The 16,004-nt window shown below is 36.9% G+C and overlaps 1 protein-coding gene across 1 annotated transcript in view; it reads left to right on the top strand.

The window, feature by feature from the left end:
* The window catches only part of RAB30 (RAB30, member RAS oncogene family), an 84,602-nt gene extending 74,027 nt beyond the window's left edge, over nucleotides 1-10,575 (top strand). Inside the window, exons 4-5 of the mRNA XM_004434047.3 lie at nucleotides 711-894; nucleotides 5,394-10,575. Coding sequence (XP_004434104.1) covers nucleotides 711-894; nucleotides 5,394-5,644 — 435 coding nt within the window. The 3' untranslated portion in view covers nucleotides 5,645-10,575. The remainder of the gene's footprint in view (nucleotides 1-710; nucleotides 895-5,393) is intronic.
* The last annotated feature ends 5,429 nt before the right edge of the window (nucleotides 10,576-16,004 follow it).

The following is a 16,004-nucleotide window of genomic DNA, read 5'->3' as shown; positions in this document are numbered from 1 at the left end:
CTGAAGGCCAAGAGATTAAGTGACTTGCACAATGTCACAGAGCTTAAACGTGGTGGAGGAAAATTATTTTCTTTGCCATGGCATTGTTCCTATGTCATTAACAAAGATAATACCTTAATATGTTCATTTCAATTTTGACCTGGAAAAGGTGGTGAAGTTGGATTTTCTCCCTCTCCAGTTGCTGACTGAAATGCCAATAATCACAAAATGACAGCTTGCCCTATATCCTGATTTTTGTAATACAGCGTTGTGGTTAAGAGCATGGAGTCTGGGATATACTGGCTGTGAGATGCTGAGCAAGTTAATTAATCTCTATGTGCCTCAGTTTCCTCAAGTGAGTAATGGATATAGTAATAGTACCTACCTCACAGAGTTATTATGAGGATTAAGAGAGTTATTACATGTAAAGTGCTTAGAATAGAACTTGGCACATGATAAATGCTCAGTAAGTTTTTTTTTTTTTTTTTTAAAGAATAAAGGGGAAACTCTTAAATAATCTAAAAAAGAAAAAAAACAAAAAACAAAGCAAGCCCCTCTCCCAACCCAGACACACTCAACAAATTAAAAAAATTATAAGTGCTTTATTTTTAGGGCAGAAAATAACCATGAAATTATTTGGGTGAAGTTGTTCCCATTTCTAAACTAAAGCAAGACAATGCTTGCTTTCTTTTCTGCTTCTCCAACCTGATGCTTCTCTTATGCCTTTACAGCTTCAGATCTGGGACACAGCAGGTCAAGAGAGATTTCGATCCATTACCCAGAGTTACTACCGAAGCGCCAATGCCTTGATTCTCACCTATGACATAACTTGTGAGGAATCCTTCCGTTGCCTTCCTGAGTGGCTGCGGGAGATAGAACAATATGCTAGCAACAAGGTCATCACTGTGCTAGTGGGTAAGTAAGGACTAATGAGGAGGGAAATTGAGTTGTGGGCATCAGAGAATTTATAATCACATAACGCTTGTGTCTTGGTACCTTCCAAGAATATAGTCTACAGCTATATAATTCATGCAGTCAACCTTCAGTTCTTCTGCAATTGAAGAGAAAATTAAATAGGTCCTATCCCATGGTGATGGTTTAGGAAAGCAAAGTAGAAAATATTGCTGGTTGATTTTTCTATCAATGCAGGCTCTAGGGAAGAAGGTGGACTGCCGTGAAAGTTATGTGGGCTGCTAAACATTTTCAGAAATCCACTTATGAGATCACGGAAACTGCTGGTCTAGGAGTAAATATATGTCTTAAGTTGATAAAGAATTCATTATTGAAGCAATTACTTATTGCCTAAAAAATACACTTTGGTGTATTATTTTCCTTCTTACATTTATGCTGATTTGAGAGATTCTGATTTTCAGAAAGAATGCACCAAAGGCAATTCTGCAGTTTATTTCATCTTAGAGGAAGGTAGAATCTCTGTTTAGTAAGGGGAAAAAGCAGAAAACAACCCATAATTTTCTATGGTGACAAATACCCCCAATTAAAAATGGAATTGCGGTGAAATGGACCATATCATTAAAAACTCTTCTAGTGGTGATGGAAAAATGTTAATAATATATGGTTGTTAAAATGTTTTCTTCCTGGGAAGGAACAATTGCTGTATATTCTAGCAAGACCCGAATTTTGGAAACCCGGGTAGAGAACCTCAGAAACCTTGTTAAGTTACAAATTATGGTTAACAGTAAGCTAAGTAAACACTTTATAGTAAGCATTATAGCTAAGATATATGTGCCAGGAATTATACTGGGAACTTTATATGTCATGATCCCTAATTTATAGATGAGGAAACCAAAATCCAGAGAGGTGAAGTTCTTTGCCCAAGGTTGCACAGCATGTAAGATTGACTCCAAATCCCGTATTTGTCCAACTGTAATGTGCTGCTTTGTAACAAATTGCTGGACTTTTCCCTCAGCCTACTGGGTTAGATATCTGCCTCTCTATGAGCTAGTGCTCCATGCCCAGTCCTGAAAACTCTCTTGTGCACTGGAGAACCTTTGCCGTGAAGCACTTGAAAGCCCCCAGCTCTGGACTTGGGCTTGCTTTCAGTTTCACAGAAAGCCCTTGAGAATTTGAGTCAAAACATAACTACCTGGGATTCTATCTAAGGAAGTTAAATGAAGATTTGAGGAGTGATAATTAGTCAGTTCAGTATGAAAGAGGCACTTGGCTTTGTAAAAACTTTCTATTATGGAAAATTTCAAACATAAATAAAAGTAGAGAAAACAGTGTAATGAACCGCTACGTACACATCTCTCAGCTTCAACAATGATCAAATTCTTGCCAATCTTATTTTATCTGTTCTCCATCCATTCCGTCTGCTCTCCCCCTCAGGTTATTTTAAAGCAAATCCCAGATGTCGTATTAATTCATCTCCCAATATTTCAGTGTATATCTGTAAAAGATATCTTTTTTTTAAAAAAAGAACCTAACCATAATGTTATTTTCATACCTAAAAAATGTCAATTCTTTAATAGCATCAAAAATTAGACAATGTTCAAATTTCCTTGATTGACTCATAATTTTTAAAAATTTGTACAAATCAAGATCCAGATAAGATCCATATGTTGTAATTGATTTTTATGTCCTTTAATTCCCCTTTTGTCTGTAGGTTACCCCTCCATTTTTTCTCCCTTGGAATTTATTTGTTTAAAGCATTTGTTTGTCCTACAGTTTTCTAGGCTGAATTTTGTTATTTCACCCCTGTGGTGTCATTTGACATATTCCTACATCATCTGTATTTCTTGCAGATTTGTAGGTAAATCTAGAGGCTGGGCAGATTCAGTTTTTGTTTGTTTTTCTTTTTAGCAAAAATACCTTATAATTGGTATTCTGAGGTATAGTTTTCACAGGACAGTCAAGAAAAATTGCTTGATTCTTTCTTTTTTATTTACTACTGTTCAAAGTAATGAGCTTGTTCCAAACTAATATCTTCCAAAACTAACTAGTGAAGTTTGTTTGTGTTTTGAATATCATTACAGATTTCAATATATTTGAAGTATTCTAGTCCCTTGCAATTATTATTATTGATGCTTCAATTATTCCAACTTTGACAGTGGAGCTTCTTAAAATGGGCTCCTGAGTGGTTTTGATGTGACCCCAGGAATCTTTGATAATTTTCTTGCTTTCTGGTATAAGTGTTCCAGGTCTGAGGCCTGGAATTAGCCATTTCTTCAAGAAGCACTGTTTCTTTTTAATGGAAATTTGTATTTAAAGGCCACAACCGAGGTGATAGGAATCCTCCTTACCAGTGGATGAGTCACTGCTTTTAGGCCTATCAGTGGACAAAACTACCATGTATGTGAAGGCCGTGAGGTCTGTAGTGTCCACAAGGGATTGTCTTATTAGGCTCTACTCAACATTTGACTCACAAGACTATCATGGGCCACACTTGGCATCACATGCTCTCAGAAGGATACAGGACAGGAAACACTGCTTAACAGCAGGTCAGCATCAGCCATTCCTCTTCAGTGGAAGTAGTCCTCACAGCAGTCCACATAGCTGTCCAGGACGTCCCGGACAGTCAAGTATGAGGGAAAAAGGCCCACTTAAGGAAAGTGCAGGATCTGCCCTGGCTAGACGCCTCAATGCCCCATAGGAGCCAATTTCCCTTATAACAACTCCACAGTCCTAATGTTCAGGGTCTCTTCAAGTGAAGAATTGCCACACTCAGGGAAGCCCAAAGTTATGGCTTTCCATTAGATATTTATAATTCATACATAGAATTCCCAGGCCAGATGGAATTTATCAATCAGGGGTCGCTTTTACCATAAGCAATGTTGCCAAGTAACACAGTTGACATATCACCTTTGTCAGGTTTCCAGGAGAATAGAGGTAGAAAATTTTTTAAAGATAAAATACACCATGAATTATTTACACCGATTCCCATTTATAATTCAGGACTGAAGAAATTTTACTTCACCTCATTAATCTTATATCTGTATTTCCTTTTTCCCAAGCCAAAAATCACAGTCCCAATGACACCAGCATAATTACTCATTTGCTTTATCCCCTAATCCATATATAGCAGCCTCAGGATAACAGTATCGACACTACCACTGACAGGATGATTACTGCAATGGTTCAAGATTTTTTCCTTCCATTCTTTTTGTCCTCAGGGTATATACCACTGGGGATGGATGCATGGGTAAATTACTGTATATATATATATTTTTTTTTGGTGAGGAAGATTGGCCCTGAGCTAACATCTGTTGCCAATCTTCCTCTTTTTGCTTGAGGAAGATGGTGCCTGAGCTAACATCTGTACCACTCTTCCTCTGTTTTGTATGTGGGATGCCACCACAGCATGGCTTGACGAGCAGTGTGTAGGTCCATGTCCGGGATCTGAACCCACGAACCCCAGGCAGCCAAAGTGGAGCGTGCGAACTTAACCACTACACCACCAGGCCAGCCCCCAATTACTATATCTTAAACTTACTTAAAATAGTTTCTCTCCGTGTGGTTATGCCACTTCATGATAAATAGGTTCATTTGTTTAATGTTGCTTTCAATTTTAGGAACTTCTTTTCAAATTTAATTTCATATTATATAATTATAATTAATTGTATAATTATATAAAACATTTATAACATTCTGAAATCAAATCTATAAAACAAAGTATATTTAGAGAGGTCTAGTTTCTATCTCTTCCTATCTCCCAACCTGGTTCCTTTCATGGGTAACCATTATCTTTATTTATTTTTTTTAAAGATTTTATTTATTTATTTATTTCCCCCCCCAAAGCCCCAGTAGATAGTTGTATGTCATAGCTGCACATCCTTCTAGTTGCTGTATGTGGGACGCGGCCTCAGCATGGCTGGAGAAGCGGTGCGTCGGTGCGCGCCTGGGATCCGAACCCGGGCCGCCAGCAGCGGAGCGCGCGCACTTAACCGCTAAGCCACAGGGCCGGCCCTGTAACCATTATCTTTAAAATTAAGATTTTGGTTTATTCTCCCATTATAAAAATAAGCAAAGTGTGTGTGTGTGTATTTTTTCCATCCCTTTTTGTAGATACACAGTAGTATATTATATACACTTTTTTCTACTTTGCTTTTCTACTGTCTACTTTGCTTTATTATATCCCAGTGTCTCATTCTGTGGCAGCATATAGAGATATTCCTCATTGCTTTTTACAGTGGTAATTAAGTCCAAATAACTATGGATGCACCATAGTTTATTCAGCCAATGCCCAACTAATGGACATTTGGGTTGTTTCCCGTTCTTTGCCATTACAAATGGCACTAATATTTTAAAAATAAACATTCCAGTGATCACAGTCACACTGGCTTTGCTTTACTTGCCCATCTGGCTGGTTTCACTTCAAATATGGAATTGAATTTTGATGCTTTCGAGCCTACAAAAAGTCAAATGATGATTCCTTCTTTGATTTACTCCTTTTTTAGGCAACAAGATTGATCTGGCTGAAAGGAGAGAGGTCTCCCAGCAGAGAGCTGAAGAATTCTCAGAAGCTCAGGACATGTATTATCTGGAGACCTCAGCCAAGGAATCCGATAATGTGGAGAAACTCTTCCTTGACTTAGCGTGCCGCCTCATCAGTGAAGCCAGGCAGAACACACTTGTGAACAATGTGTCCTCACCCTTACCTGGAGAAGGGAAAAGCATTAGCTATTTGACTTGTTGTAATTTCAATTAAAGGCTGAGGCAAGAAGCAAAAGGAATCAGCGGCTGCCCCGATGGGCCACGAATTGCTAGGGAGATCTGGCTATGACTGTGGCTCCTGCTCTCGGACCTTCTGACTCCTGTGGGCTCCTGAGCTTACAAAGCATGGCAGGCCAAGGGCCTTGTCCACAGGCCAGCATTAGCAGAACATATAATGGTTTCACCCTTTTGCAGTCTGAGTCGGAGCAAGGAGAAAATTTGCACTAGGCGCTCCATGATCTGCAGAGCATGTTGCTTTTGTTTTTTTAAAAAAGCAAGTAAAAGTGCATTCCTGAACACAGTCCAGGGGGAAATGTACTGTAGGGATCCCTCCTGCACGTCGGTGGGTGCATGTAGGGGCTGTGCTTTAGGGTTTCTGGGGGCCCTGGTTTTCTTGTCTACCAGATAAACCAAAACTGGGAAGGCCAAGTACTGTCTCTGTGGTGTGTGTTGATGACCCCATGGAGATTTTCAAAAGTGTTATTTCTCTTGTCCATAGGCACTTTCAAGAACTTTGGGATGTAAAAATGAAATGAAACCTTTACCCATGACCAACAGTAACAGTCATTGTTTTAATATATACAAGCTCCATGACTCCTTTTGGTGCTAAGGATTCTGCTCTATCACACACAGACCAAACATTTTAGTACGTTGATGTCCTTAAATGTATTACTTAGAAATAAAAAAAAAAATAAGGGAAGTCCATGAATCAGCACTCTTTCTCAAAGTCTCATTACTACCTTTTCTAGGGTGGATTTTTTGGACAAGAGAATACTTTCCTTTCATGTTCCCCTCTAACTCTCTACCATTTTCTTCTTCTATCCTCTCATTTTTCCTGCTGTTTAAGTAAATGAAAAAGTTTGAAAAATGAAAAAATAATGATGGTTTGATGATATTCCAGTATAAAAGAGTAGCTCTAAGACATTATGAGTAGTATGAGAAAACAGACCAGATCCGACCAAATACTGTGGATTAATGGACTGCAGTGCCGAGTTCAAGCAGAGCACAGTCCTTGGTAGCAGGTCACATCTTTTACTTCCTGGTACTATCCATCTTGGACAGACCAAGGCTTAGGATTTTGTAGATGTTTTTAGTATGATAAGTGAGAATAGCATCAGATGAAGTCTCACGAACCATTTTTGTATCTTCAATGATAACCGTAGAAAAATTTTGCTTGTGGAAGCAGGTTGAGTAGTCATTTGTCACCTCTTTCTTGTAGTAATGTTACTCTCAGACTCATGACATACATTCTTTCCTGTTTCTTTTTCTTTTCCTCTCTCTCTTTCCTGGTCTCCTCCTCTTTTCCTCCTCTTCACCCTCCCTTCCTTATATGCATGTGTTACTGCAAATCTCCAATTCAGATGGAGATGTATATGCGTTTACTTAGCCAATTTTAAAACAGGACTCAAAATGGAAGATGTGCTGCTGAATATGTGTTACTATTTCTTCAGTGCCATACTTTGATACCTTCTAATTTGTTTACTGATATAAATGCAAATTGGGAAAATAATTAAACCTGTATGCTGTTGATGCTGTCAGATGTTTCTGTAGCTTGCTGCTTAGCATAACTGCAGGATGAGAATTGAATTAGGGTATGATATGTAATTTCACTGTTGCTGTAGATGGTGGCAATCTCGGTCCTGATATGTTGATGTTTGAAAGCTATTTAATTTTAGAGAAATGAGTCATATAGAGACATGATCTTGACGCAGCATTTCTAGCATTTCTCTAGCAGGTTTCAGAGTGACCAATCTCTTGCACGTAGGGATTATACATATTGTTTAATGGGCTGATACTTTTGATTGGTCTCACTGTGTTTGTCCTGATCCTATGGGTAAGAGAAGATTTCCCAGAAGTTTGGATTGCTTTTATTTTAGAATCTATCTCTACAGGAAAGAAACATCATTTTCATAAACACCAACCAAAATAATTTATAATCGTTGCCTTTCCCTCCCCATTTTCCCCACTAAGCCAGCAACTAAACGTATTCAGAAAACAAGTTGATCAAGGTGGCAGAAGAACTTCTGTTTTTAAACTGTGAAGAAATGTTCTTAAGTTTGGATTTTTGACCTAAATGCAAGATGATAAATCTAATGTCCCCAGCACAACATGACCCAACTTTGTCTCGCAGCAGAAAGTGTGTTGAAAATAAAGTTGCTTTGTGAACTTAGATGATAGGACTTTGTTAGACTGGACAAATTTTATCATAAGATAACAGCTTCTAGGACCACTCTTGCATTCTGAAATTCTTATTCCCCAGAGCTCAGCCTCCTCTGTCTACCCTTGCCCACTCTCAGAAGGGGATTAGAAGGCTCTGCTCTTGGCCCCTTTCTTTCCTGTTACTCCTCCCAGCCTTCCTGTAACTTACAGTCACCCATCCATGGCCCGTCAGCAGGGACACAGAGAATGTAGGGCTTTGTTTCTTTTTTTTCCCTTAGTTGTGTGAATTCCAGGTTAGGCCTTCTGGACATATGTTCACTGAAGTTTCTCAAGTTTTAGAACAATTCCTGACCATATTGTAGGTGCTCGATAAATATTAGTTGAATAAACAACTTAGTGCCAAGAGGAGCTTTTCTGGTTAAATAGAAATTTCTCAAATAGAACTTGAGACAGGATACTAATTAAATGTGGTTATCTTAACCCAGGCCAAGACCTAAACTTATTGGTTTGCCTACTAGTTCTTATTGTCATGGCAATATTTGCTAACATGAGCCTTCTTAAATAAAAATGAATTATCGTTTAGTGGTGGATGAAGAATAGAGTTGCTTTCTCATAATTCAGTTTGGCTTGATCTGACTCATAAGACTTCCAGAGTCCATGTCTGCTTCCATTTTTGGTGTGATCTTTTTCTTCTTTTAATAAAGTTACTAAATATATGGCAAAATTTTTTTCAATTTCCGATGAAAATCCATTGTATTCATGTCAAGGAGCCAGGTTTGGGAGAATCTGTGAAATCACATAGCTTACTGATATTAATGATATTATGGCTTTGTGTAGACTGTAGCCTTTAAGGATTTTGTGCTTTCTCTTTACCTGTGAAAGGCTTTTTATTCCTTTATATGCTTTTATTAGATCTAGTGAATTCTATTAACATTTAATTTTAATTATACTGGGCCATTTATCCTTTCTGTGAATTACTTACATTAGGCCATTGGCCTTTCCTGGCCTTTTTCTCCCCTTTTTGTCATTTCATTTTAGCATCTCTTCCTGAGTAAAGTAGCAAGAATATAACTAAAAATGAAAGTCAAAAGGATTGATTTGACCATATGTCAATTTCTGATTTAGAGTTTGGTAAGAAAGGTAAAAAACACTGGCCAAAATAAGATATTTGGATTAGGTTATTTATTTTAAGCAATTTAGACTTGTTGGAGGGAGGAGGCAGAATTTAACAGAGGACTGGATTCTTCTTCTTTCTTCTTCTGTCCATGAATGTATGCCTTTTGATGACAATAGTGACTTACAGTGTTAGATCAATGATTTGCCTCCTTTACCCTTTAAGCTATCCTGTTAATTCTTCCAGATCCAGCATCAAGTTTCAGTAAATGATGAATGATGATTCAGATGATTAATCATTCTGAATAAATACCAGTTGCAAGTGATTTTGAATTGGTCTCCTGACTAAAGTGAAAACATGTTTTTTATAAACCAAGCCACATGACTGAGATATCATCTTATTATAATCAGAAAAAAACTTTATTTTTTCCCACATATCAAACCAATGGCTTTAAAGATAGACATTTTCTATTTCTTAAGCCTGCAGAACTCTATCTCATGGTCATAAGTACTTTAGGGCTCACTGTCCTATTATTCTCTGAAAGAGCTCTTCTAGAGTTTGCCATTTCTTTTTTCTAGAATTTTTTTTAACTGCAACTGGTTACTTACTTTCCACAACCATGGTCCTGACAGATGTGTTTTAATGTAACTATAATAATACTTTTGAGACTTAACTAGAAGATCAAAAGCAGTGAAAAAACATGTGTATCTCTTCCTTCAGACAAAATGTATTCCACATAAGCATTATGGTTGAACACTAATTTTGGAATAAGAGAGAGATATGTTTTCTTTATTCTTTTTGGATTTCATTTCTGGGACATAAGCTTATTTGTGTTTGGAAGGAAAGCTGCCTTCCCTTACATTCTTCACATTGGGTGTGAAGCATACTGAATTAAGAAATTTTCATCCCTTCAAATAGCTAATTAATGTCATGTTAGAATGAGGTTGATGACACTGCATCTCCTTTCCTAAGTCCATGATGTTGGCATGATACAGTCATTTTTGGGAGCCATACTTTGAAATTAAAAACAAATTGAGGCATAACAAAGATGGTGAAGGAATTTAAAATTTAAGACGTTTCAAGAATATTTGAAGAATTTTTGCAGATTTAGACTGGGAAAGAGAGAAATACCATTAGTCCATTAGAGCAAGACTCTGGTTGAAAGAGATGGAATGAGGCCCACTGAACAGATGCCAAAAGGCCACAGATTTGGGCTCCATGTCAGGGAGAACTTTCTCAAGAAGTGGGTTCACCATGGAAGGGGGCTGCCTTGGGTAATAGTCTCCGGCAAGCAGAGGCTAGATAAGAACTCGGCAAAGATGATGTGGAGAGGATCCCAGCACTAGTTGGGGGTTGGACCAGATGACCTATTAACTTAAAATTCTGTGATGCAGTACTTTGCCCCTTATAACATGTTCCATTAAATATCTGTTGACCCACAGCTATTTTTTCAAAAAAGCCTTTGCTTTTCTGCCAAAAGTACATCCCACCCTCCAGGAAGGAGGTTGGTTATAGGTTATTAGGGCAAGAGACTGGCTTGCCATTATGCCCTCAGGTGGGATTGCTTTCTTAGTCCATTCACTGATGATCTGTTGAAATCACAAACTGGTTCTTGACTTAAAAATAAAAAAGTATTGTTTTAGTAGAAGTTACATGAAATCATGGAAATTATGTATTTATTATTTGCCAAACATAGGTCATGCTCACTTTAGTGAATTATTGGTGTCTCTTCAGAATTTCAGGATAGGCCTTTTCAATAGAGCAGAATTTTCAGTTAAAGATCCCATAAATATACCGACATGAAGTTTTGAAGTTCCCATCAGAGATGGGCTGGTGGGTCACTGGCATAAAGCAGTCCCCAAGATCTGTTTTGGAAAAATCTAAAATGACATTTGTTTGATTGTCTTGAAAAAATATGATCTGAAAATGATTTTAAAAGAACTGAGGCCAAATTGCTTCATATAGAAAGTAACAAAACATAAGTCTTTGATTTGAAAATCAGAGATAACTATAAGTAGCATTTGCTAACAAAACCTATGACCCAAATGATTCCACCTGCAAGATAACTTGTATCCTTGCTGGGCTGATGGCTCTTCCTTGGTCTTTTAAAAAAAGCCATTGCTCTTGCATCAGTATGGTAAGAACATACTTGAGATTGGGTGAAACTTTGAATCCTTTGGGTAAGAGGTCAGAGCACGAAAGCTGGCCACCTCTCCTTCTTTAATTGACTTCCTGAGATGCAAGAGTCAAAATTTTACTTTCCCACTGAGTAAAAGCAGAGTTTTTGGAGATGTGTTCTAGTTCCTGATGGAATCTTTAATGGGTTGTGACTTGGACACTTCAAGGAGTGGTGTAGGGAGGTGTATGGAAGGGGGAACACTAGGCTAGGTGTGAGGAGTTCTAGTACTGCCATGAATTAGCTGTGACTTGATGCAAAGCACAATCTCTTGAGCATCAGTTTCCTCATCCATGAGATAGACTTATATCTGTCAGGATTATTAAGAAAATTAGGTGAGATAAATTGAAAGTACAGTGCTTGGTAAGCAGCACTGAAATATTAGTTCTTTTCTCCTTGATTAAGAGCTGACTTTGGATGGTCTGATACAGGTATAGATTCTTAGGACAAAACAAAGAACCCTTCTTGACTTTGAAGAAAAGACCTCCATTCCTGAAAGGGCCTTAAAAGGAAGTCACTTATTTTATCTGTCCTTCTGCCTTTGGGCATTACTATTACCCAAGAGACTCTTCACTTTCTATACTTCAGGCAACGTATTCTCTCTCTCTTTCCCAATAGGCAATTCCAGGGTTGTAAACTCCTCATTATCAGGAAACTTAACCTTATTACTGAAATACCTCACAGTGCAATTTAAACCTCTTTCTTCTTGATCTCATTCTCTATGGGAAGAAAAATAGGGGTTGATCCTATCCTTTTTTTAAGGGGCCATGTTTGCCATTTATTATTGCCCTTTTGCCTCATTTTTCTTTTTAAATGACAGTCATAAAAAGGTCATCAATGATTAATCATTATTCCCTTGGGGAATGTCAGGCTAGGTATTCATAAACTCTTAGCTTCTTCTTGGTATCAGATACAATCATAATCGCACTGTTGATTAACTCTTCAATTATACATGTATTTTTCTTCTTTAGTTATAACACAATTGATAACAAAGTGTGCTTCTGGAGAATTCTGGTTGTGTGGCTCTTGTTTCCTCCTCTTGGTAAAAATGGAGTCATGAATCCCAGTTTTGTCATCTGATTTTAGAATTAATTTCATATATGACATTATTTGATGCACATAATTACCAACACCCCAATTTAGCAGGATTTCTTTCCCTTTCTACTTGTGCACTAAGTTCCCTTTCCCTGTGCCTAAGTTCTGAAATAAAATTGGAGTCCCAAATGCCTAATAAATAAAAAATTCATGTACAGAATAACAAAAGATAAGAAGCTGGTCTGTTGGCATAATTTGTCACTAGTTGGTTGAATGGTGCACAGCTTTTGTTTAAAGTTACTCAGTTATGCCTGGATTAAATAACAATAGCAAAACTTGATAAGCCCTCTGAAAAACAGCTGCTAAACATATTGCTTTCTGGAATGTAATCTTTAGGAATAAATATTCTCTTGTCCTATACAATTGCAGAATGCTAGTGGAGCTTTCTTGTAGGCTATTTGATGATGAATGTCAATTGATTTATTTAAACAGATATTTTGTTAATCCTCTTATCCCTTTAAGGCGTGTTGGGGCTTTCATGTCCCTGTTGTAGAAAATTTCAAATGACTGGAATGCTGGCTTCTAATTTCTGCTCACTGAAGTGTCCTCTAGACATACCATGTGGTTGGAGCTCCTTTGATGATATGTAAGGGAGCTACATAAGTGTATCTGAACTAGTATGTGAGTAAAGTTGCTGTTTTCAGCAAAAAAACTGCTCAAAATTTTAGATAAGAAAGGGTTAAGAAGAGATTTTTGATCATCTAAAGGGAAAAAGTATGCCCCATATATATTGTTGCACATACTTTAATGCATGACTCTTAGCATAGGGATGAAATAAAATGCAAAATATATAATTCTGGATGTCTTCTCAGCAGCTAGTTAAAATATTTAGAGAAGCTGTTTTATGAAGACTTAGAGAATCCCTGTTTTCCCTCCTTTTCCTATCTCTTTCCTTTAAAATGTGGATCTTTAACATACACAGTTTTAACAAACATGTTAATCATCAGATCTTATGAAATCGATTCTTAATATTTGGCTGTTGGTTTTAGGCATAAGTTCTCAGAGTAATATCTGAATATACCAGTATATAAAAATCTAACCATCAGCTTCAATACAAGCATAATACTTATTTTAAATGATAATATACAGATATTAACAGTACACTGTATCATGTCTTATGTGTTTATGTATTTTTTTTCTTAATAAAAAGCCTGTTAGAAATATAAGCCCATAAGGACCTGAGTGCAATTAGCTGAAAACATCCTGTAGAAAGATGATTGTATGAAAACTTCAATCAATCAACATTTAACAGAGGGGAGAGGAAACAGGAATCTGAACAAAATATTTTTAAATGAAGATGCATCTCGCTTTTTTAAATTAAGAGATAAGTCACACACCATACAATTCACCCCTTTTTTTTTTCTGAGGAAGATTTGCCCTGAGCTAACATCTGTTGCCAGTCTTCCTCTATTTTGTAAGTGAGCCACTGCCACAGCGTGGCCACTGACCAGCAGTGGAGGTCCATGCCTGGAAACCAAACCTGGGCTGCTGAAGCAGAGCACACTGAACTTAACCACTAGGCCACTGGGACTGGCCCACAATTCACCCTTAAAGTGTACAGTTTGGTATCTTTTAGTATTTTCACAAAGTTGTGCAACCATCACCACTATCTAACTCCAGAGCATTTTCATCTGCAAAAGAAACTCTGTACTCATTAGCAGTCACTCCTCCAACCCCAGCATCTGGCAACCACTAACCTACTTTCTGTCTCTATGGATTTGCCTATCCTGGACATTTCATATAAATAGAATTATACAATATGTGGTCTTTTGTATCTGGTTTCTTTCACTTAGCATAATGTTTTCAAGTTTCATGTTGTAGCATGAATCAATACATTTGTTTTATGGCTAAATAATATTCCATTGTATGTATATACCACATTTTATTTCTTCATTCATCAGTTGATAGACATTTGGGTTGTTTTCACTTTTGAGCTATTATAAATAATGCTGCTATGAATATTTGCATACAGGTTTTCTGTGTGGGCATATGTTTCCATACTCTTAAAAGCAATTAGTCTAGCAAATCAAGTCATTTGTGTTTATTTAGAGAACCTCTTAAAATCCTTAGAGAATTCAATTTATAATCTTACATCAATTGGTCAATTAGGAGACCCCTGAATAATGGATAACTCCCCAATATGTCCATAAAAATTTTTCATTGAGCCTTTCATTTAGATATATGATAATCAATTTCATGAACCCTGCTTCAATCTTGTAGAAATTGAGTTGTCATTACATAGAGAATTTCTGACGTCTTCTGCATTGTTTTAAAGGACAGCTACAAATCATACTGGAGAGAAGTACTCATTCAATCTTCTAGGATTCAATGAAGGAGCACTTTTAATATACACTTTTCTTTATACATCGACTGTCTTTTAAAGTTTGGATTTTCCTTCCTGAGAAAAGACTGTCAAATCACCAAACCATCTGACTGTTCATTGTAGCTTAAGTTTTTATTATTAAGAAATAATTCATACTGAGAGTAAAAGTAAAAAGAATGTATTTTGTGTGAAAAGGATGAATGTATTAATAACTTTTTATTTGTACAGAATTTTTTAAAAAGATGAATGGAAATTGCTTTCCCATGTACTTGTATATAAATAAACATTTCTTGTTGCTCACATTTGGAGGATCATATGCCATCAAAGTATGTAAAAGGCAAATAAGTTTTAAGTACACTAATGTCCTTCAGCATGATGTGGAATGTGCTCTGGATTTGGGGATCAGGACACCTTAGTTTGAATATTGATTCTCTAACTGGCTGACCTTGGACAAGTCATTTAACATTTTGTACTGTGGTTTTCTCCTCTGTAATATAAAGGGCTAAATTGAATAATCTTTAAGGCCTCCTCCAATTATAACACTAAATAAGACTATTATATTGAGGATGTAAAAATTATATGCTAGTTATTTCTAATGGTGAGAAAGATGCTTTGTCCTATGATATATTGGGAGGAATGTTACACTGAGAAGCGGGAGTCATAAATTTTAGTCCCAGCTCTGAGAAGCTGTATGACTTTGGGTTAATCATTTAATTTCAAGCCTTAATTTTCCCAACTATAAAATATGACACTAGATTAGATATGTTTAATGTCCCTTCCAGCTAAAACACATTATATGGTTCTATATTCTTTAGAGATATCACTTAAGATATTATCCATCATAATAAGGAATAAGACTACTTATTCATTACTATAAGGTATTCATTGACTCACCCATTCACTTATTCACCATTTATAGAGCATATACTATAGAGCAGGTGCAGGAATCTGCTTTTAGATGTCCCCCAGCTCTACTGCAGGAGTCATGGATTTGCACATTTTCTTGAAATTCATCCCCACTCCAATCCTTGCCTCTCACCCTCTGCCTTGGGACATGCATTTGAGAGACGAATGTCTTGGATTAAGAGTGAGTACAGTGGGTCATGGAGCATGGTAGAGTTAACAGGCTGACAAAGGGATCAAACATATGACTTTGGGCTCCCTGGCATGGTGTTCTTTACTTAACTCAGCACAGGCAATCTGTAACGTTATTTGTCATTATCATTTAGCATTTATAAAATACTGGGCTTTGCAAAATCACTTACTATAATTTTATATTATTGTCCAATGACAGCTTCTCTGCAGTTGGTATGAGACTTATTTTTGCTGTTTTAGCACTTTCATTAAAGGATATGTTTGCAGAAATTTCTCTTCTGAATTTACACATGCTGTGGTTTTAAGTCTTCTATTAACGTTAATTTGAACCATATGAAATTGTGTTTTTCGTAGGTCAAAACCAGTCAGATATTGACAATTTAATATGATTC

The sequence above is a fragment of the Ceratotherium simum genome, chromosome 7 (assembly GCF_057802395.1).
Source record: "Ceratotherium simum simum isolate JZ-2026a chromosome 7, ASM5780239v1, whole genome shotgun sequence".
Lineage (NCBI taxonomy): Eukaryota > Metazoa > Chordata > Mammalia > Perissodactyla > Rhinocerotidae > Ceratotherium > Ceratotherium simum.
The sequence above is the reverse complement of the archived record's forward strand: the minus strand, read 5'-3'. Positions and strand labels throughout refer to the sequence as shown.